Source organism: Sceloporus undulatus, chromosome 2 (genome assembly GCF_019175285.1).
Source record: "Sceloporus undulatus isolate JIND9_A2432 ecotype Alabama chromosome 2, SceUnd_v1.1, whole genome shotgun sequence".
Classification (NCBI taxonomy): Eukaryota; Metazoa; Chordata; class Lepidosauria; order Squamata; family Phrynosomatidae; genus Sceloporus; species Sceloporus undulatus.
This window is the reverse complement of record NC_056523.1, coordinates 258,936,031-258,957,158: the sequence shown is the minus strand read 5'-3', so window position 1 is coordinate 258,957,158 and position 21,128 is coordinate 258,936,031. Positions and strand designations below refer to the sequence as shown.

The 21,128-nt window shown below is 38.8% G+C and overlaps 1 protein-coding gene across 3 annotated transcripts in view; it reads left to right on the top strand.

Moving 5' to 3' along the window:
- The window catches only part of ADAMTS19 (ADAM metallopeptidase with thrombospondin type 1 motif 19), a 157,964-nt gene that overhangs the window by 115,441 nt on the left and 21,395 nt on the right, over positions 1-21,128 (top strand). For all 3 annotated transcript variants that reach the window (XM_042453892.1, XM_042453891.1, XM_042453893.1), the window contains 5 exons: positions 12,437-12,594; positions 13,822-13,975; positions 16,341-16,476; positions 17,575-17,779; positions 18,466-18,618. In XM_042453892.1, the coding sequence (XP_042309826.1) occupies positions 12,437-12,594; positions 13,822-13,975; positions 16,341-16,476; positions 17,575-17,779; positions 18,466-18,618 (806 nt within the window). The remainder of the gene's footprint in view (positions 1-12,436; positions 12,595-13,821; positions 13,976-16,340; positions 16,477-17,574; positions 17,780-18,465; positions 18,619-21,128) is intronic.

Genomic DNA, 21,128 nt, shown 5'->3' with positions numbered 1-21,128 from the left:
GAGACCGGCACAATACAACAGCTTCCCGGTAGCATGGGGGCATGGTATACGGATGACACATGCCCCGATGCCGTCCTCAAGCCAGTGTCATGCTGCCCTGCAGCCCACATGGTGTTTAGACACTGCATGTTGCAGGAGTGCCAAAAAGCCACAGCGGAGGCAGAAAGGGCAGCTTTTTTTCCACTGCAAAAAGGAGAGTGGCATTTTGCCACTTCTTTTGGGCTGGAAAAATGCTGGATCAGGGCTGCAGCGTGTGGTTGCCATGGCCCGATCTGGTGATCAAAGAGGTGGTGTCAAGCTTCCCCTTTATGGCCATCTATTTTGGCCCTAAATTGAGTAAAGATCAGAATCACTGAACAAGGCAACAGACCAAATCAAAGGACCCATGCAGCACCCTAATGTCTTTAAGATGTTGTTAAATGTCATGTGTATTTTTTTTCAAATTGCTGAGGTCCAGCATAGATAACGATTTTCCTCTTTGTCATTCCAACAGAAATTGGAGTTAAGCATGTGTGATTACATTGTGATGTCAGTGCAAATTTTTCTTCTGATTTAAATACTACCTACATAGCTGCTATTTCTGTCACAACTGTGGCCAAAAAAAATGGGGTGGGAGAGAATGCTGGTTAGAAACATTTGGTGTCTTAACATATTCTTGCAGATATTGTGTTATTGCTGGACATAAATTTCGTTTGGCTACCACAGTGTAATTTTTCTGTTTAGGTTACTAATAATCTTTAGATAAATATTAGCACTAATTGTAGCTTGTACTTACATTTTTATTTCCTAATCCCTGACCATTGCTCATTGTGACTGGGATTTATGGGAGGTTAGTGCAAAACCTGTGAAGGGAAACGGATTTGCTTAGACTTAGGTGGGCTTGAAAAGCAAGGAAGTGTTAAGGAACTCACATTTGCCATTTGGGCTTCCACGGCTGGTGTTAGAAAAATACTACAGTGCTTAGACAACACTCATAACTAGATTTATAAACACCAAAATGGGTTGTATACAAATCCTGTTGATAATAAATAACTCCAGTCAAGACAGATTTAGATTAATCAGAACAAATAACATGAAAATTACTCAAGAACCCCCCCTCCCAAAGGCTCTCCTTACTAAACTTTTTGCCTGCTGTAGCCCCAATATTGTTGAGATCCTCAACAACTACTGTTTTAAAAAGATAGTGTGTGATGTTAAAATCCATATTTAATTTGCTTCAACTTGGCTTTCTCTTACCGAGTTCAAAGAACAGATCTGAGAGATTGGTCCTTGCTGACTTTCTCAGCCAAATCCCAACTTCAGAACTAAACAGGGCTAATTCAGATTTGAACCAACTCTGGATTGGATCAGATTGATCCAATTGGGTCACATAGTCTAAAGTGATTTGGCTGAATCTGAATATTAAAAATAAGCAGAAGAAAGCCAGATGTCATGTATCTGATATGTATAAGGAAAATTGGGCTTTGCTCATTGACAAATCTAACATGCAGTCTGAGGCATAAATCTCACCAGTGCTCTCTCAGTTGCAGTGTCTTAAAGAAGTGGTTCTTAACTTTTTGCCAAGGGACCACCAGGAGACCACAGTGTCCTCACAGGGGATCTGTGAAGGCTTCGAAGCTGCTCAGACCACCTCACCCCCCCCAACAGAGAGACCACATAACAGGCTCTGGGTGGCTGGGCCTGAGTGTTGCCTGTAATGTGGCCATTCCATAGCAGGAAGGTGGACTGAGCAAACAATAGAGCTGACATCCAGATAGACTTTGCCCTTCTCTCTCTCTCTCTCTCTCTCTCTCTCTCTCTCTCTCTCCCCTCCTCACACTTAACGCTTCAACTCCTCTTTTTCTCCTTCTTGATCAGGAGAGAAAGAGACTGAGATGGGGAAGGAAAGGACAGCAAGTAACAAGTATATTTCTATACTGCTTACCAATGTACTAAACAGTTTACAAAGTGTAAGCTAATTGCCCCCAACAAGCTGGGTACTCACTTTAGTGACCTGCAGAAGGATGCCAGGCTGAGTTGACCTGGAGCCCCTGGCTGGTATTGAACTCACAACCTTGTGGCTTGTGAGTGAGTGGCTGCAGTACAGACATTTAACCTCTGCACCACCAGGGCTCCAAGGAAGGAAGGAAGGAAGGAAGGAAGGAAGGAAGGAAGGACGGACGGACGGACGGACGGACGGACGGACGGACGGACGGACAGACAGACAGACAGACAGACAGACAGACAGACAGACAGACAGACAGACTAGCAAGCATGGAAAGAGTCTGGCACTCCCTCCTCAGCACTGATGTTAATTAACACTAACCTATTCAGAGTTAACTGGGGCATTTGTACTCAATGCAGTGATCTTAGCATAAAAAATAAGGTTTTAAACAATTACTGATTTTAAACAAGTATTGATTTTTATTACCAAAATGGCTTATCTTTTAAAAGTAACAATGGAAACTATACTAGTAACAATAAAATATTATATCAAGAACAGATTAAAATGAACAGCAAAACAAAATCTTGGTAGTCTCACAAGTGACTGAAGAGATAGTGGAGATAAATGATTCGATAATGTCACACAATCCTTCAGTACAGTGATTCTTAAACCTTTTATTTAGCAGGGACTCCCTTTAAATATATTTTGTTGCTGCAGACCCCCCCCCCAAGACTTAACTCAAGATTTTAATCCCAAATAATAATAAAATGATAATACCTGGACAACAAACCATTAACAATTACACAATCTATTATATCTTCCCCCAGAGGCACTGGGACCTGAAGCCACCAGCAAAAGGAGCGAATTAAATCAGCTCCTGCCAGCTGACTGTTTGGGGCCATGGTGGCTGCCCACTTTGCAAACAGGTTGCTGTTGTCCCGGGCCAGGGCAGCCTGTAGCCGCTCCTTTTGGCCAGCTTGCTTCAGCCCATTCTTTGCAATTTATTAGCAGTTATTTTGAAAATTTTGTAGTAATTGATTCAAAAGTCATACAACTATATGTAGTCTTATAGGATCTTTTTATGAGGGTTTCAAATTGTTTTGTAAAACATGGAAACAAGGGAATCTCTATGGGGTTTGCTGTCTCTTATAATCTGTTACAGGATCAACTAAATATTGGAGGGGAAAAACTGGCAGGCAAAGTCTAAGCTCCCAGTTTAGTTCTGAGCACTGACAAAATAGGCACAACTGACAGCAACTGAAAGCACATTTTGGAAAATATCCAAAATTATGAGTTTGAAGGCTTGTCATGCTCAATTGATATTTGCTTATGCCTTGTGGAAATATTTAGAAGGATCTAGGCTTGCCAAAGTAGTAGACAGAAATCTGAAAGGTGATACAAGGCAGTTAGTCCTTTTTAGTCATAAAGTCTCCCAACCTTTGGATGCTTAACTTGGGTGTAAGTCTCCTTGAAATTGGTGGGGCTTACTTCCAAGGAAATATATACATGCTCAGTATGAAAGTATAAAAACTGGGAGGCATATTATGCTTTGTTAATTTAGCATTAAATCTATTATTAAAAGGAGGACACCGATTTAACAGAGATCAGGTGAAAGTGGCCAGATGTATCATCAGATAGCTCTTAGCACATTTCCTCTCCAATCACTGTGGTACCTAAATGTGGATCCCTAGATGTTGTTGAACTGCAACTTCCAGAAGCCCTGTTTGTCATGCCAATGTCTGGGTCCCTAGATGTTGTTGGAGTACAACTCCCAGAAGCCTTGATTGCTTGTCATGCTGGCTAGCACTTCTGAGAGTTACGATTCAATAATCTCTAGGAACCATTGGGATAGAGGAGATTACTGCACTGCGTTCTGAGAACGTTCTCAGAACGTGATGAGAACGAAACACATTTAAGAATACAGCACGTCTGTGTTCCAATCGGGTTCTGAGAACATTCTAAATGTGTTCTACATGTGTTCCAGGAGGGTACGGATTGAATGTGTTCCCAGTGAGCTGTAACGTGATGAGAACGTTCCAACAGAGGTCTGTGCAGTATTCTTATCCGTTCTCAAATCCGTTCTCTCATTCCTCCATCTCCTGATTGGCTGAAAGAATGACAGGCAGGGAGGCAGGCAGGCGAGCGATTGCAGTGAGGGAAGGTGTGTGTTTGTGTGTGTGTGTGTGTGAGGGGGGAAAGAAGGAGGGAGGGAAGGGAGGAAAGTTGGGACAAGGGAGAGAAGAGGAAAGGAGCGAAAGAGAAAGAGAGAGGGAAACAGGAGGCCAGGGCAGAGAGCAAGAGGGAGAGGGTCTGGCTGCTTCTGTGGGGGGGGGGCTCTGGTGTCATGTCCAGCGGGGCTCCTGTGCTGGCAGCCTGCAGGAGGCAGGGATGGCAGGGATGCCCAGGTCCTTCTCCTTCTTCCTTCCAGGAAGGAACCCACAAAAGCTCCTCTGTTTGGAGCACCACACAAAAGCAAGCAAACAACTCCCAGAATTCCATTGCAAAGAGCCAGACAAGAATTAAAGCGGGGAGGAAAGCTCACAGGCCCCACCTGGAATATTGTGTCCAGTTCTGGGCACCACAATTCAAAATGGACATTGAGAAACTGGAGCGTGTCCAAAGGAGGGCGACTAAAATGGTGAAAAGTCTGGAAACCATGCCCTACGAGGAACGACTTAGGGAACTGGGGATGTTTAGCCTGGAGAAGAGAAGATTAAGAGGTGATATGATAGCCCTGTTTAAATATTTGAAGGGATGTCATATTGAGGAGGGAGCAAGCTTGTTTTCTGCTGCTCCAGAGACTAGGACCCAGAGCAATGGAGACAAGCTACAGGAAAAGAGATTCCACCTCAACATTAGGACAGTAAAGGCTGTTCGACAGTGGAACAAATTCCCCCGGAGTGTAGTGGAGTCTCCTTCCTTGGAGGTCTTCAAACGGAGGCTGGATGGCCATCTGTTGGGGATGCTTTGATTGTGATTTCCTGCATGGCAGGGGGTTGGACTGGATGGCCCTTGTGGTCTCTTCCAACTCTATGATTCTATGATTCTATGAAGGCACACATTACATGCGTGCACACACAGGAGGCATAAGGGTGTCAAGCTGCCCAAAAGGGGAATTGGGATGACAGCAGAGGACTCTTCTTTTCTAACCGGTTTAAAGAGCTGCTATGGCTGCCGGGGCTCTGCCCTTGGCCCAGTCCCTCCCCGGCAACTTGCTTTCCTTCGGCTTGATGAGACTTGCATGGAGCTCCTCCTCCTTCCCTCCCTCCCTTCCCTCCCTCCTTCTTTCCCCCCCCTCTCTCTCACACACACACCTTCCCTCACTGCAGTCGCTCGCCTGCCTGCCTGTCATTCTTTCAGCCAATCAGGAGACGGAGGAATGAGAGAATGGATTTCTCTCGGCTTGAATGGACCTCGGTGGAATATGTTCTGGGAACGGTTTCAAGAAAAAGGAATTGCTGTGCGGTAAAATGCGTTCTCATCATGTTCTGATCACGTTCTAGTTTGCTAATGCGGTAATATCCGTTCCAGGAATGTTCTCATCACGTTACGACACGGAATGTTCTCAGAACGCAGTGCGGTAATCTCCAACGTATACTAGATGGGCTAATTGGCTGTACTCCTAGATTTGCTTCTGAGTTTGAATTCCAAATGGGTATGTTAGCTAGGGTCTGGATCCCTATGCTGTCAAATTGCTTAACGGATCATTTTGCAAATGATTTGATAGTCAGGTAACTTGTGCAGGGAAGTCTCGCAACACCTCTGTCCATGAGTAGCAGCAGTGATGGTGTATGGCAGCAGATTGCTCCAGCCATTCACTGTACTTACAAGCTGCTGCCAGAGTAGGAGGTAGCCATCTGGCACATGCATCCTGGCAGGGGCCGTCTCTGTTGAGAGCCACCTGGTTCTTTAATGCCTGGTTCTGTTCAATCACTGGAGCCAAGGCACTATGGAGGAAGTGGTTTGATACATCTCTTATGCCTTTCAGAGAGGTATTTTCACAAGCCCCCTCCCTGCCCCATGGTGTAAAGGCTGAATAGAGCCAAGCATTAGAAAACAAAATAAAACAGGGCAGTTCTTCATAGGGTACGTGCTGGGTGATCCAGTGTAATATCACCACAAGATCCTTCTGTTTTTCCAGAACTCAATTGGATTTTGGACCATGAGTGTAAATTGAGGCTTGTGCTCTGGAATTTGGTTGGTTTTCAAACATCTAGAAAACCTTGGATATAAAGTGAGATATAAATAGTAAAAAAAAAGGGGGGGGGCTTTAAATAAGACACTAGAAAACACAGTTCTTCACATGATCACAATGCCACATGCTTTAGTTACCTCATTATTGTCTTGGCTTCGAAGAAATTTGTCAATTCTGCTTTCCCTTCCACTTGAATGTCTGTAAACATTGGATTTTTTTTCCAGTTTTGAAAATGCAGAAATTTCCATATTTTTGTAAATGCTCCAAAAAAGAACAAACATTCTCTCCACCTGCCAAATTCAGTGGAAAGGACCATGTTGTATATGCCTGCCATCTAGATGGTAAAGAAAAAAACACTCCTAGGAAGTTAAACATTTCCGGTACCGATATTGTAGCATATTACCTTTGAGGTAACTGAGAACATAATGGTGTCATTTTTGTGAAATTATGTTACTATTAGCCAGTAATTATATTTGGGGAAGGCCAACTTCCAGCACAGTCTGGGGAAAAAAATCACTCAACTACAACCAAAAACAATATACATGCAGAGTATAAACACAGACACAGACACAGACACACACACACACACACACACACACACACACACACTGTTGTTTACAGATGTATTACACCAATAGTTACAGCCTGTAGTATTGTTACTTTTTGTGTTGCAGTAACATTTACTTCTTATATCTAAAATATAAGTGTAGAAAAATACTTGTAAAAATGAATGTGTTAGCACCATGTTACTAACAGGTCACTCTTAAAATAACTACTGATGCAAATATTTATTAAAGTTTTTTGGTCACATTGATTTATCTCAAAATGCTAATGCACATGATTTTAAAAGTATTTTTTAATATTTTAAATATATTTTTAAACTTCTCTGAAGATGCCAGCCACAGACGCTGGCGAAACGTCAGAAAGAAACTCTGCTACAACATGGCCACATAGCCCAAAAAACGCACAAAAAACTATGGATGCCGGCCATAAAAGCCTTCGACTTTACATTTTAAACTTGCATTTTATAAACTTGTATTTTATATTTTTTTTATTCTATTCAAATTATTTTTATTTGCTTTACATTGTTTGCATTGATTTTACTTGTACACTGCCCTGAAATCTTTTTGTATATAGGGCAGGAGAGATTTATTTTAATAAATAAAAATAAAAAATGTTATTTTTTAAAAAATGCTTGCATCCTTTCATATGACAAATATTGTCATGGGGACATAGGTTTTAATTTTGACTGTCTGTGGGTAAATAAAGCTATAAAAATGCGAGAAACCTCATGACTCATGTAAGAAACCAAATCAGTACTACGAACAGGATTGAAACTCAGAATTTTAAGAGTTAAGCACTCAAAGCTCTTTGTGTGTATGGCTGATATAAAGAAATGTTCATATTTTTGTAAATCATGTGAAATTCTGTCTTGAAAAGCTGTTCGAGTCTGCAGTGTTGGCATAAAGTGGCAAAGAATTTATTTATTTTTCTCCAGTCCAAGAGGAATAAACTAGATATAGCTGAAAAGATACAGTGGACCCTTGTTATATGCTGGGGTTTGGTTCCAAGATCCTCCGTGGATAACAAAATCCGTGGATGCTCAAGTCCCATTAGATATAATGACATAGCAAAATGGTGTCCCTTATAAAAAATGGAAAATCAAGATTTGATATTTGAAATTTATACTCTTTTTGAACATTTTCAAACCATGGGTGCTTGAATCTGTGTATAAAAAAATCCATGTATAAGAAGGGCCGGCTGTACAAGTTGAAACAGAATAAGAGACTTGTTGATTTTTAGGGTGTATGCAGAAGTGGTGGCATAGCATGTTATCGAAGGTGGCATAGCATTGTTATTGTTGTTAACTGTCCTCGAATCGATCTTGACTGATGGTGACCCTATGGATGAGACATCTCCAAGAGCCTCCGTCCTCCACTGCTTTGCTTAATTCCTGCAACTCCATAAAACTCGTGACCTCCTTAATAGTCTGTCCATCTAGCATGTTGCCTTCCTACTTCCTCCACTTTCCCAGCATTTATTGACTTTCCAATGAATCCTTCCTTCTCGTGATGTGTTCGAAGTATGACAGCCTCAGTTTTGTCATCTTGGCTTCCAGGGAGCTTTCCAGCTTGATCTGCTCTAGGACTCATTTGTTTGTCCTTTTGGTTGTCCATGGGATTCTCACTACTCTTCTCCAGCACCACATCTCAAATGAATTGATTTTCTCCCTATCATCTTTCTTAATTGTCCAGCTCTCACAATCATACATGGTAATAGGGGATACGATGGCTTGTATGATTCTAACTTTTGTGCTCAGTTGTATAGCTCTGCATTTTAGAATCTTTTCTAGTTCTTTCATAGCCACCCTCCCCATTCTTAATCTTCTTCTGATTTCCTGATTGCAGTCCCCATTTCTATCAATGTTTGATCCCAGGTATGGGAATTCTTTTACGATTTCTATTTCTTTATTGTATAGATTGAACTTGTGAAGGTCCTTGTGGTCATTATTTTTGTTTTATGTTCAGCATTAAGCCTGCCTTTTTATTTTCTTCTTTGATCTTCCTTAATATGCATAGCATGTTCCCTGAAAAATCAGACTTACCACTTTGGGTACTACTAGGCATAGTTTTGCTTATGTGTCTGCATATTTAAGCTATAGCCAAGAGAAACCTTTCTTAGAATTATCTGATGTGCTAGCTTTAACTCTTTAAAGTTCAGAACCTCAGCTGGTAACTTGATTGCTGGAAATTGTTTTGCCTGGGTCTCACTTTGACAACTAAAGGCAATAGAAAATACTGTGACAGCAAATCAAGTATGCTTTTGTATGCTTGCACATTGTGTGGAGAACCATGCATTTATATTCAACTGTTAAACAGAATATTTAAAGTGCTGAGATATTGCAACAGCAAAATACAGCTGTCAGAACTGTAACATTATTGGATGCTGCAAGGTTGTTATAGAGCATTTTGCACTGTTCATTGTACTGTGCCTTAATAGCATGCGTGATTGTTGGATAAAGTAGTTGTATTGCTGCCAGCTGATGGTGCTGTTGCCATTGTTTCCCATAGAAACATAACAAAACAGTACAAATATGGATAGGACAGCAGTTGATTGCCAGGAATGACTCATATTAACATACAACTTTATGAAGAAATTTGGGCAAGGACTGAGCAGTTGAAGCACTTTCACATCACGGATGCCAAGCATGGAATTTTAGTTAGAAAGAATGTTTAGGACAACCCTGTCCAGAAGATGGCTTTAAGACTATATGATTTCATATACCTGATTAAGGGCCTGAGGTATTCTAAAATCACAAGACAAATGAAAAAAATATGAAAAATCCTGAAGAGTACATGAAAAATCACATCATATCAGTTCCTTGTAGTATATCTAATCTGACCTCATTAAATGCTTGTGAGGTTTGATTAGGCCTAGTTGAGGAGAGTCATCTGGAAAAAAATATTTCAGGCCTGAAAGCTCAAAGTAATGTCTATTTGGGAGGAGAACATAGTTAGGAATGTTGAGAAATATATGTATATGCAAAACACATTTGAAGCAAAGGTAAATCATACATTTGCAGGCTTATACATCAAGCCAATTTAACTGCAGATGGCCAAATATATTCTGAACAATTTTAGTAAGCAGTCAGATGCTGCAGTTTCTTCAGACGGTGTTAAAATGTGTTTATTAGAGGTTTAGACTGATGGTTGGAAACTTGGGTTATTAGCTCCCAGGATTGGTAATTGAAGAGAGCTGAAATGATTGATACTTAGAAGCTTAAGAGCTATTTTAGTAGAAACCAACTTTCATCTAAGAGTTGGATGCCATCAATATCCGGATGATTTGTAGCTCTATTTCTCCTTATCATCTGAGTCAGCTGGGGCTGTGGCGGTCCTGGAGCAGTGCTGAGATGAGGATGAGGGCCAATAAACTGAAGCTGAATCCTAATGAGATAGAGGCTGTTGGATTGGGGAATTGGGTAGGTTACCTGCCCTGGACTGGGTTGCACTCCTCCGAAGGAGCATGTGCATAGTCTTGGAGTACTAGAACTATCCTAGTCACTGGATGCCCAGATAGACTTCATAACTCAGTGTGCTACATCCTTTCCTGTGCATGGCTAACTTAGTCACAGTCATCCATGCACTGGTAATTCCACAATTTAGTGCAATGCACTCTGTATGAGGCTGCCCTTGAAGATGACCCAGAAATTGTAGCTGGCATAAAATGCAACATGTAGACTGCTCATTGCAGTGCCATACCGAAATCGTATAACAACAGTTCTGAAGAAATTGCACTGGTTGCCAATATGCTTCTGGCCTGAATTCATGCTGGTGGTGACAACATTTAAAACCTAAAGGGCTTGGGACCTCACTACTTGAGGGAGCATATATGTCTGTATATGCCTGCCAAAGTATTGAGATCTTCTGGAAGGGCCCTCTGTATCTCACCAGTAGGGGAAATACTGTGTGAGGACATATGTCTCCACTCTATATGAGAGGACCTTCTGTACTATGATACCCCAGTTGTGGAATTCCCTCCCCTGGAGGCCCAATTGACACCAATGTTGGGATCATTTTGGTGTCAAGTAAAAACTTGGCTTTTTATTAAAGTCTTATGGTGTAACTCGATTTTATCCAGGGTATGCATGCCCTATGGTTACATTACTTAAAATGGTTTAAACAGGTTTTTAAATTGTCTGGTTTTTAATTGATATTTATTTATTGTTAAACTTATATCCTGTCCCCCCCCAAAAAAATGGGGTCCATGGCAGCTTACAATAGTTTAAAAAACAAAAAAAGCTAAAACATTGATTCCAAATTAGATATCAGTATTATTACAACTGTTAAAAACACTTAAACTACATTTACAACATAGTTTCATTAAAGATTGAACATTTGAAAAATACAGCACAGCACATTACACACACACTACAACTCCATAATACATTTAATCTGTTTTAATATTTTATTTTTATTGTTTATTGTTTTAAATTGATTTATTATAAGACATCTCAAACTCTTCAGATGTAAATAAATAAATAAATATGAAAGGGTTTTGTTTTCAGCCATAACCATCAAAGTGACTGTGGGAAGCTGACAGCCAGAAAGTGACGGTTCCCAGTCCCATAATAATGATCTCCTTTACCTGTCCTTTTCACTTTGTAGAGTTCTGAACAGATTATCATGGCTGTTAAAAGCCTGGTTTTGTCTAATAATCACTTTGTCTCATCTGTACTATATCAAAGTCTTGGCAATGAATTGTCTAACACCAGAATTCACAAACATTCCCACTACTTGGGAATTGCCAGACGGTTTGTAAAACTGTAAATTTGCTGGGAATAATACTTAACAAGGTCCTCAGAACAGGGGTAACTTTGTCTGGCCGGCTGAAATCAAAGGAAAAAATGGGGCATTGTTCTTGGGAGCAGACTAGTTGAACAAAAGCTGCAAAACAGGAAATGACCTGGGAATCAGGCTTCTAACTGAAGGGTAAATGGAGTGGAGACCTAAAGAAAAGGAGAGTGTATGCTCAGGAAATTTTATGTAAAACAAGCAATAAATCCATTGTACTGTCTATATTGTATATTCATACATTGGCTGCATCTGCACTATGGAAATAATGCAGTTTGACACTGCTTTAACTGGGATGGCTTAATGCAATAGAATCCTGGAGGCTTATCGCATTGGTTGTTAAATTGATTTACCTCTATCCTGTTTAAAGCTGAATTCAGGTAGTATCCTGATATTATCAGAAGTTTTTTTTGCTGCTGAATCTGCCACCCGAATACAGCTCCTCCCAGCTCTTTATTGCTGGAATCCTGCCTTGATCCTCAGGGAGAGGCGGAAAATATAAATAAAAATTACAGTCATCCCTCCATATTTGCGGCTTTGATATTTGCAGATTTGATTATTCGCGGATTTCATTAATATGTTCTCTCTAGGACTGTCTAGGTCCTCCAGTGCAACTCTGTGGTCAACTTTAACTAAAAGTTGCACTGAAAGACCATTTGTAGCTACTCCAGCGCCATTCTATGGTCAGTGTATGTTGGACATGGACCACAGAGTTCCACTTGAGGACCTAGAGATTCCTAGAGAAGTGTCCTCTCAGGGAAAAACAGTGTTTTTGTTATTTGCGATTTTTCCATATTCACGGGGGTCTTATTCCCCTAATCCTAGTGAATATGGAGGGACAACTGTATTATTATTATTATTATTATTATTATTATTATTATTATTATTATTATTGGATCCAGTTCTTTTCTTTTCTCCTATCTATCTATCTATCTATCTATCTATCTATCTATCTATCTGCAGCTCTTCGAGATGCCAGCAAACAGTCTATTAATAGTGACTGGAAGATAGAACATTCTGGAACATTCAACATTGCTGGTACCACTGTCCATTATGTGAGGAGAGGTCTGTGGGAGAAAATTTCTGCTAAAGGTCCAACCACATCACCTTTACATTTACTGGTATGGTAACATGGATAATAATTTGAAACTATTTTATACTATGAAGTATAATAAATATACTGATGAAACAGCATATTGATCTATCTTCACATATAGTAGTTTATGAAATGTTTCCTTCGCAACTCCAGATAAGCTTAAATTCTAGCTTGAAAGAATGAAAAGGTCTCAATACTATCATGTTAATGTGAAATTACAGAACATCTTTGGAGAAAACCCCTTTCAAAAGCTTCTTCCTTCATTTTCTTACATTTAAATTAATATAACTCCACGCAGAGAGATGATACATCTGTGCAAATAACAGCATAGTAGCAGAGTACAAAACAGCTGGAAAAAAATGAAATTTGGAAAAGGTAATTAATTAGTAGGAACCTTCCTGTGAAATACCAAGTGCTGACCCACAGTTTAGATTGGAGTGTAGCAAGACTTCAGTCATGAATTAAATTTAGTGTATAATTCAAATGTATTTCTAAAATACATTTCTAAAACTGTAGATCATTGGATGTTTAAATTGTTGAAAAACTACAATATACCTAAGATGTATTCTTACAATTAAATGATTATACCAGGATGTAGCCACATGACTAAAGCTCTACATTGCTATGGAATGGCTAAGTGCTTTTGGAGTGCCCATACATTACAAATGGTTTCTCACTTTTCCTGAAAATTAATTAAAGAAATATCAATGAATTTCTTTCTCCTTTCAGATGTTGTTACAATAAACAAGAAGCTGACTATGGTTTATATAGAATGATGTATAATAGTAGCCCTTCTCAAATATTGAACTTTTGTCTATATGTAGTACTAGCTGTGTTACATATACATATACACAGAAGTATTAGCCCTTTGTTTTTATATATGAGGTACTGAATACATCTTTTAAATATTTTTTGTTGAAGGTGGAATAGCTTCTCTCCACCTTGGATCAAATGGTGAGCAGCACAAGTATTTTTCTCTTGTGCCGATGTGAACAGATGAAGTGACCTTACTGTGATTAAGACCGTAGGTCTTTCTGACCTAATACTTTTTACTGTTGCTGAGAGTGGCTCTTGGGGACATTAGTCATTTTAGATCTGCTCCCAGAAATCCTTTTGACTCTGATTGAAACTGAGATGTTATGCATATCAAGTATGTGCTCTGTTGCAAAGCTATACTGCCCTCCCGCCATATTTTTCCTTGTTTGTGTCCATGCATCGTGATCCCTAGCTTTTATTTCTTTATATATTACAGGTCCTCCTTTTTCAAGATCAAAATTATGGGCTACACTATGAATACACTATTCCCTTGGACCCCATCCCTGAGAATCAGAGCTCAAAAGTATCTGAACCACTTTTTATGTGGACACACTCAGGTTGGGAAGACTGTGATGCTGTATGTGGAGGAGGTAATAGTGCTTTACAATCTGAGGCATACATAAATTATTTCTTGCTTTAATATTTGAATGTTTGTTGTTGTTGCTTCTGCACATCTACTGTTGCTGTAGTTAATGTCACTGTAGTGCCAATACCGTTGTCATAGAAAACATTTTATTACCTTAAACATTTTATTCAGTTAGTTAATTCACTTTGTATTTTTTCACTGCTAGGCAATACAGGCAGATGCATTGTCTGGCAGTGACAATACAGGTCTTATTAAAGAAGAAATTTGATTTGTCGAAAGATAAGTGATTAAAGAGAGCATACGAATCCCTTGTTGAAACAATGTCACTGACTACCACTTCCTTTCCAGGTACAATTTAAAGTTCTGGTCATGACCTATAAAGTGCTATACAGATCTGGCCCATACTATCTGAAAGGGGAAGGCTTTCTCTTGGTCCTGTCACCATCCCAGGTTCGCTTGGTGAAGACACAAGAGACAGCCTTCTCAGTGTCTGCTCACACCCTCCGGAACTCCTTCCTGTGAAAGGCTAGGCTGGGCTGTTTTGCTTTCACCAGCAGAAAACAAAACAAAACTTTGTTTTGTTTCAGCAGGCTTTTAATATACTGTATAACCACTCCAGGGAGGCTTTTTTATTAGGAAGTTTTAATTTTATATTTTTATATGTTTTAAATGATTTTATATTGTTTCAGTTGGGACTGTTTTCATTGTTTTTAAAGACTGCATTGTGGATTTTGTTTTGTTTCCTGCTGTAAATCACCTTGGGTCCCACTCAGGGAGAAAAGTGGCATATAAAATAAATAAATAAATATCTCTCAACCAAAACTTTTAGCTGAGATTCAATATCCCTTAAATATGTGTGGGGTTTTATGAATATAGTGCTTTATTTTACATACAGCCCATACCTGAGTCCTTTGGTTCTGATATATTAGAGGCATTGTTCTGGGATACCATAGCATTGTGAATTTATCCAACTTAAGTAAGGTCAGTTGTGTGTACCCTCACATGCATATGTATGTGGTCACTGTTCTCTTTATAACAGTTGCAACCGCACTGGAGCTCTTCTCAGTGGATGCCATTTTCTCCTAGAAGAGCCCTGAAGCTGCATTGTCTAGAGACATCTGCGGTTTTCATTTTCTGAGAGGAGCAGAAAGTTCCCAGTGGAAGTTTGCCCCCAACATTGAAATTCTCCCACAACTGTTGACCACTAACCCTCACTCCCTGCAAATAGATTGACAAAATGGAGGAAAGCATTTCAACTTGTCCTTGTTCTTCTATAATTTGTCTATTTAGGTATAATGTGTTATCTCTTTTCTGTTTGGGGACACACAAGATAATGAATCTTAAACATACTGCCTTCCCTTTTCCTTTTGCAGTGATCCATGTGCATATATAAAACAGTGCTCTTCTTTAGTTGTCATACAATTGTGATTAATCTGATCTTTTGCGGTACAGCTGCTTAAGATCATTTTAGCACATTATCATTTTCAGTAGGTTTCCCAAACATTTTGTATCTTATATTTCCAGAGCCCCATTTAGCATGGTATTGCAGAAGTATGCCTTCTTTTCCTAAGTCAACAACAGTATAACACATTTATTCCAGAATAGCTGCTTTTACATGGTTGTATAGGTAATGGTTTTGATTGCCTTGACAAATTAGCATTTTTCTCTGTGGTAATTAATGTAATGGTTGATGCTTTTTCCAAAGAGTTTAGAAATCATGCATTTTTATCCCAAACTGTGCTTCAAATGTTTTAACAAAGCTAGTCTTAAAGAGATGATTGTTTTTTAAAAACTCACTTTTTAGCAGTTTCTAGGGGGAAAAACAAAAGACAACTTTTGCAGAATTTATTATACATCACTAAGTAATATGAGAGAGTAACGGTGTTTATGTTGAGTTTATTTCATTCTAAATTGATTCCTTGTTTTGAAATTCTATTTGGAGAGAAACAGTGAAGTCCATTTCTGAGCTTATTTTAGAATACGTGTTTCTTTTAAATATTTTTGGGGGAGGGTAAATTTATGTGCTGGAGTCTAATTTTTCAGTTAGATCTTTATTTTCTTCTGTCAGTTCAAAAAACATTGAAGGCAGTGACTGGAGTCAAAGAATTACAGAGCTAGTTCCCTGTGCCAAGGGGGTTTGTGTTTCTCTAAAGACAGCCCCCTATGTTCCATGGCAAATCACTCTTGAAACTGGAGCAACTTTCAAAGGAAGTTTGTGATATCACAAGAGGGTCTGCTGTTCAAAGGAAGAAGAGCTAACCATGCATGAAGTAGTTCTTTGGCTCCTGGCCATTATTTTAATGAAAACAGTTGCCTAAGAATCATAAGTTTCCTTTATTTCGATAAATCTTTGTTTTGTGTCTTACCAGGAGAAAGAAAGACAACAGTGTCTTGCACAAAGATTATGAATAAGAATATCAGTTTTGTGGACAACAAGAAATGCAAATATTTAACAAAACCTGAACCACAAATTCGAAAGTGCAATGAACAGCCATGCCAGACAAGGTGATATAAGTCAAATAATGGAGATTCAGACAGATATGAAGTGGCAATTTCTGATCTGGTGGACTCACCAAATGAAATGACAGGATGCCACAGAGGCTTTTGAAATAACACAGAAGTCTCTGGCATGTCCTGTCCTTTGGCATTGGGAGGAAGTACTAGGCACCACAACCCAGAAGATTATGTGAGGATATAGGATGTGGGTAATTGTGGCCTGTGAGTCTTTAATTGGTCATCAGTTCTCTCTGTTATTTGCTACTGTCATTTATAGAATTGACATAAATAATTTGTTTGTTGTTTAATGCTATGGAATAAAAATAATGATGTCTTTTATTTAAAAAATAATATAGTCATTAAAATAGAAAAATAATATGAATGCTGATAAGTAATTTCTTAGTGTTGTTATCATTACATTTTGCTATATATATCAACAGCAGTCATAGATATTATTTTACATGTTTCGAGCCACTGTCAGAGGTCTTATATTCATGTATGTGGAAATTTTGCTTTTAGAAGCAAATTGTCACAAGTGAAAACTAACCAGCAGTTCCAATCAATTCTGTTAATATTAGATCATCAAGTCAAATTTCTAGTGCTAGACTGAGGTCATAGAGGCTCTGCTTTGGTAACATTCAGGAGGTACTGTAGTAAAGAAGACTGCCATCTCTGCAAAGGGTTAAAATTTATTTTAAAATCAAACTAGACTAGAAATTATTTTGAGGAGTTAATATTGAATTAACTGACTGGGAAGAAACTTTAGAGAAATAGTGTAATGTTACACTCATCGAAGTATTAATCAGTTGCTGTGCTCCACCATGTTACAGAATTGTGATACTGAACAACCAAATGTGCATTGCACATGAATGCACAATGTATGACGATGCAATTGGTGCACACTATTTGATATGCTATATGCACTGCATTATGATGTACAATGGCACTCCATATGAAACACTGCTTTCATAACCTTCAACTAAGTGCAGAGATAACATGTCAGTTGAAAAGGTACATCCACATGTATAAAAGGAGCTTACACATGTGTAAAGCATCAACAAGATGCCAGCCCTTGATTAGGTTTTTTCTCCCCTGGTTTTTATGTAGATGGATGATGACAGAATGGACACCATGTTCAAGGACATGCGGGAAGGGAACCCAGAATAGACAAGTAGCTTGCACTCAGCAACTAAGAAATGGAACCTTGATCAGAGCCCGGGAGAGAGACTGTGTTGTCCCCAAACCCACGTCAGCACAGCGCTGTGAAGGCCAGGACTGCATGACAGTGTGGGAGGCTGGAGTGTGGTCAGAGGTGCAGTATATGCATTGTTTGGCATGCCATTTATTTCTTTTCATATTTCATTTAGAATTTTTCTTCCAGTGGATTCCAGGTTTCCAGTGTACGTACAGTCCTCTCTTGCTTTACATGGGGATCCATTCTGGACCCCCCCCCCCCCCCCCGTGTAAAGCAAAAAGCGTGTGTGCTCAAGCCCCATTGGATAGAATGAGGCTTGGGCTCACCACACAGCTGTATGTGCGCACTGCGGGCTAACACACCATTGTTTTTACTGTCGGGCAGTTTTAACGTATGCTGAAAGCCACCTATAATGAGCCTGCGTATGGCGCGGGCTCACTGTATATAAAAAACAATTTATACAAAACAAAATAAAAATGTATCCTCTTGCAGTTACATGGACTGTGTCATTTATAGGAGAGATCAGAAAGGTCTGACTTTAAGTAAACCAGCCTCTGATTAGATAGGACTTCCTGTTTCCAGAAGCGTTTTTCAGACCTCACAATGCAGGTTTCTTTGATCCAGGCATTGTAAACTTTGTTTGGCAGAGTTGCTACATTGAATATTATTTGGTAAACCCTGTATATGTGTACTTTGTCCATTTCATTGTGCTTTCAAGATGATAAAAATTAGTATTGCCTGTAGGAAACATCAATATAGGTAGTGTGTACATACCTTGTTTCATTTCTAGTATTTCTCAACAGTGTTCTGTAAAATGTGGAAAAGGTGTACGACACCGGACTGTGAGGTGTACCAATCCTCGGAAGAAATGTGTTTTGTCTACAAGGCCCAGAGAAGCAGAAGACTGTGAAGACTATTCTAAATGCTATGTTTGGAGAATGGGCGACTGGTCTAAGGTGCAACATGCTTGAAAAATTATATTTTATACTGACAGTTAAGTTAAACTTACAAAATGTTGTCAGTTACTGAATGGTAGTTTCCATTAAAGGCCAAGACCAATGCAGTTTAAACAGAACAGTGGAATAAAATTGTGATAGTTGTTGGAGCAGGTGTGGTCCAGAAGAAAGTAGGTGACAGATAGTTGAGTGTGTGTGTAATGCCGGAATGCCCTCTCCTTTTAATAGCAAAAAGGTGGACTATATACTAGTATGTGAGAGCAAGGATGTCAGCTCTAAAAACAGCAGGAATAGTCCCATGCCTTACTTCATGTGTTCAGGTACTCCAGGGAGGGTGGTGGGCTATGAGCTGTATATGTGTAATTGGGTACTGTTCTTGGATATGGCTGTTTTAAAGTTGATTGGGGAATTGTGCAGTGTTCAAAGGGCTTTGGTTTTTGAATGACTGGTGCTAGCTCAGGAAGAGGCCCAGCATTTTTTTTTACTGTGTTTATTATTGACCGGATCATGTTAGAATTAGTTGTGCCAAATCATGGGAGCATTTGATTCTGGTGCATGTATTTCAGCTGATCCAGATCTGAGTGGTTCAGAAAGGGAGTGGTAATGTCCATATTCCTACCGTGCTTTCTGTTTGACCTCTTCATGTTTTGTTTTAATTAAATGAAAGCATTAAATGAAAGTTTATAATTAACAAAAATAATTAATAAAAAGTTATCTGAAGCATTTTCTAATACTGTGTATCACTTTCACAGTTGCAGTTCGATGAATTATTAACTAAACACTGGGTAAACCTGTACTGATATCTCATAAAATTGTGGCTCATACAGTTGAGATTTTCCCAGATTTATACCAAAATAATATGTATTGTAGAAAAATAAATTCAGCTTTGTCTGCACTTGGATTTCCTAGCTGGATATGTGGTTCTACGTCCAAACTAGTACATAACAAACTTATGCCATGGATTATATTGTAATATAATTAAAGTTAGGTAAAAAGTGAGAATTGCAAAACTTTGCTCACTGATTACTGACTTCCCTCAATCTGGTGTCCATTGTTTTTGCTCTTGAGGATTATTCTTGACATTGATAGGAGGCTGTTTCTTTGAGACAAGCCAAGTTATTTTCAAACTTGTGCCAAAGCATAGTTTAAGAAATGCAAATGCCTTTTTTTTTTTGTTCTTACTGAAACAAGAGGCTTACCATGTTTATAAGGAGCTTCTAAGCCATCATTTTAAATTGGTACTAAGGGATTAGTAAAACATAGTATAAATAATTATAACAAAACGAGGGTCAATTTTGATTAAAATGCTCCAGGTAAGTATAACCTAGATAATGTTTTCCATTGTTTGTGATTTCTGTATAGACGGAAAAGGATAAAAGGTTACAAAAGAAGAAACTCAAGTTTCTTACGTTCCATGGTCCTGTCAGTTTCATTAAAACACTGACATTATATTTGCTGGTCTTGAATAGTTTCTAGCTCTGATTTTAATCCCTGCTTTTCTCCTGTCATAATGGTTGCAGTGAGGAATATGTGGGAAAGCATTTGGTAGTTGGTACAATTTACATACAAGCAGGATAGAAAATAGATTTACTTAAACAAAAGGAAGTTAAGAATAGAAAGAATGGCAAAGAGCTCAAAGTTGAATGCTTTATCATATTCAGAATAATAAGAATTTGAGATTTTCTTTTAAAAGGGGACAAAATTTTTTGATCTGAGTGGAAAGGACAGGAATCAACATGAAACAGATTATTCAGTAAAGAGGCTGCATCAAGGGGTGAACAATAAGTGAATAAACTGGAGGCATCCGTTCCCTCTGGACTTGTGTGGTCCCTGCTGTTGTCACTTCCTATAAATGATGCTACCGTGTCAGTTTACATATAGTAGCAATTTTAAGCCCATTTATATGTGGATTTATGTGCATGAAATTAAGAATGGCAATTGCATTGGTGACAGACAGCAGGAGGGAAATATGTGGGGATAATAGTAGACAAATCCATAATGTGGAATGTTACTTGTAAAAGTATTTGGTTATAGTTGTAGTTCAAAGCCCCTCATTTTTTTCTCAGAAGTAAATGTTTTCTATAGTGCTGATGGTGATGGTGATGCTCTACTAATTGCTAAGATTGTCAGTTCAAAAATGGATAGGTGTGTAAATGGGGGACACACAAAGATTGTTATTTGACACTATAGAGATAAATCTAATTGATTTATTTATTTACTTATATCTGCTCTTCAGCCAAAAGGCTATAATGTTACTTCCATCTAGAATAGACCTATTCCAAAAAAACCAAACTTGTTAATCACAACTAATTCAAATCCCACTCATATCAATTGGTTTATTCCATGTAGGACTAATAAATGATTTAGCCCACACTTTCCTGTTACAGCAACAATTCACATTGCATGTAGAAAGGAAGTATTTTTTTAAAAATCATGAGTACATCCCAACCCCTAATTTGTAAAAATAAACATAAAACATAAACATAAAACATAAACATAAAAGGGCAACT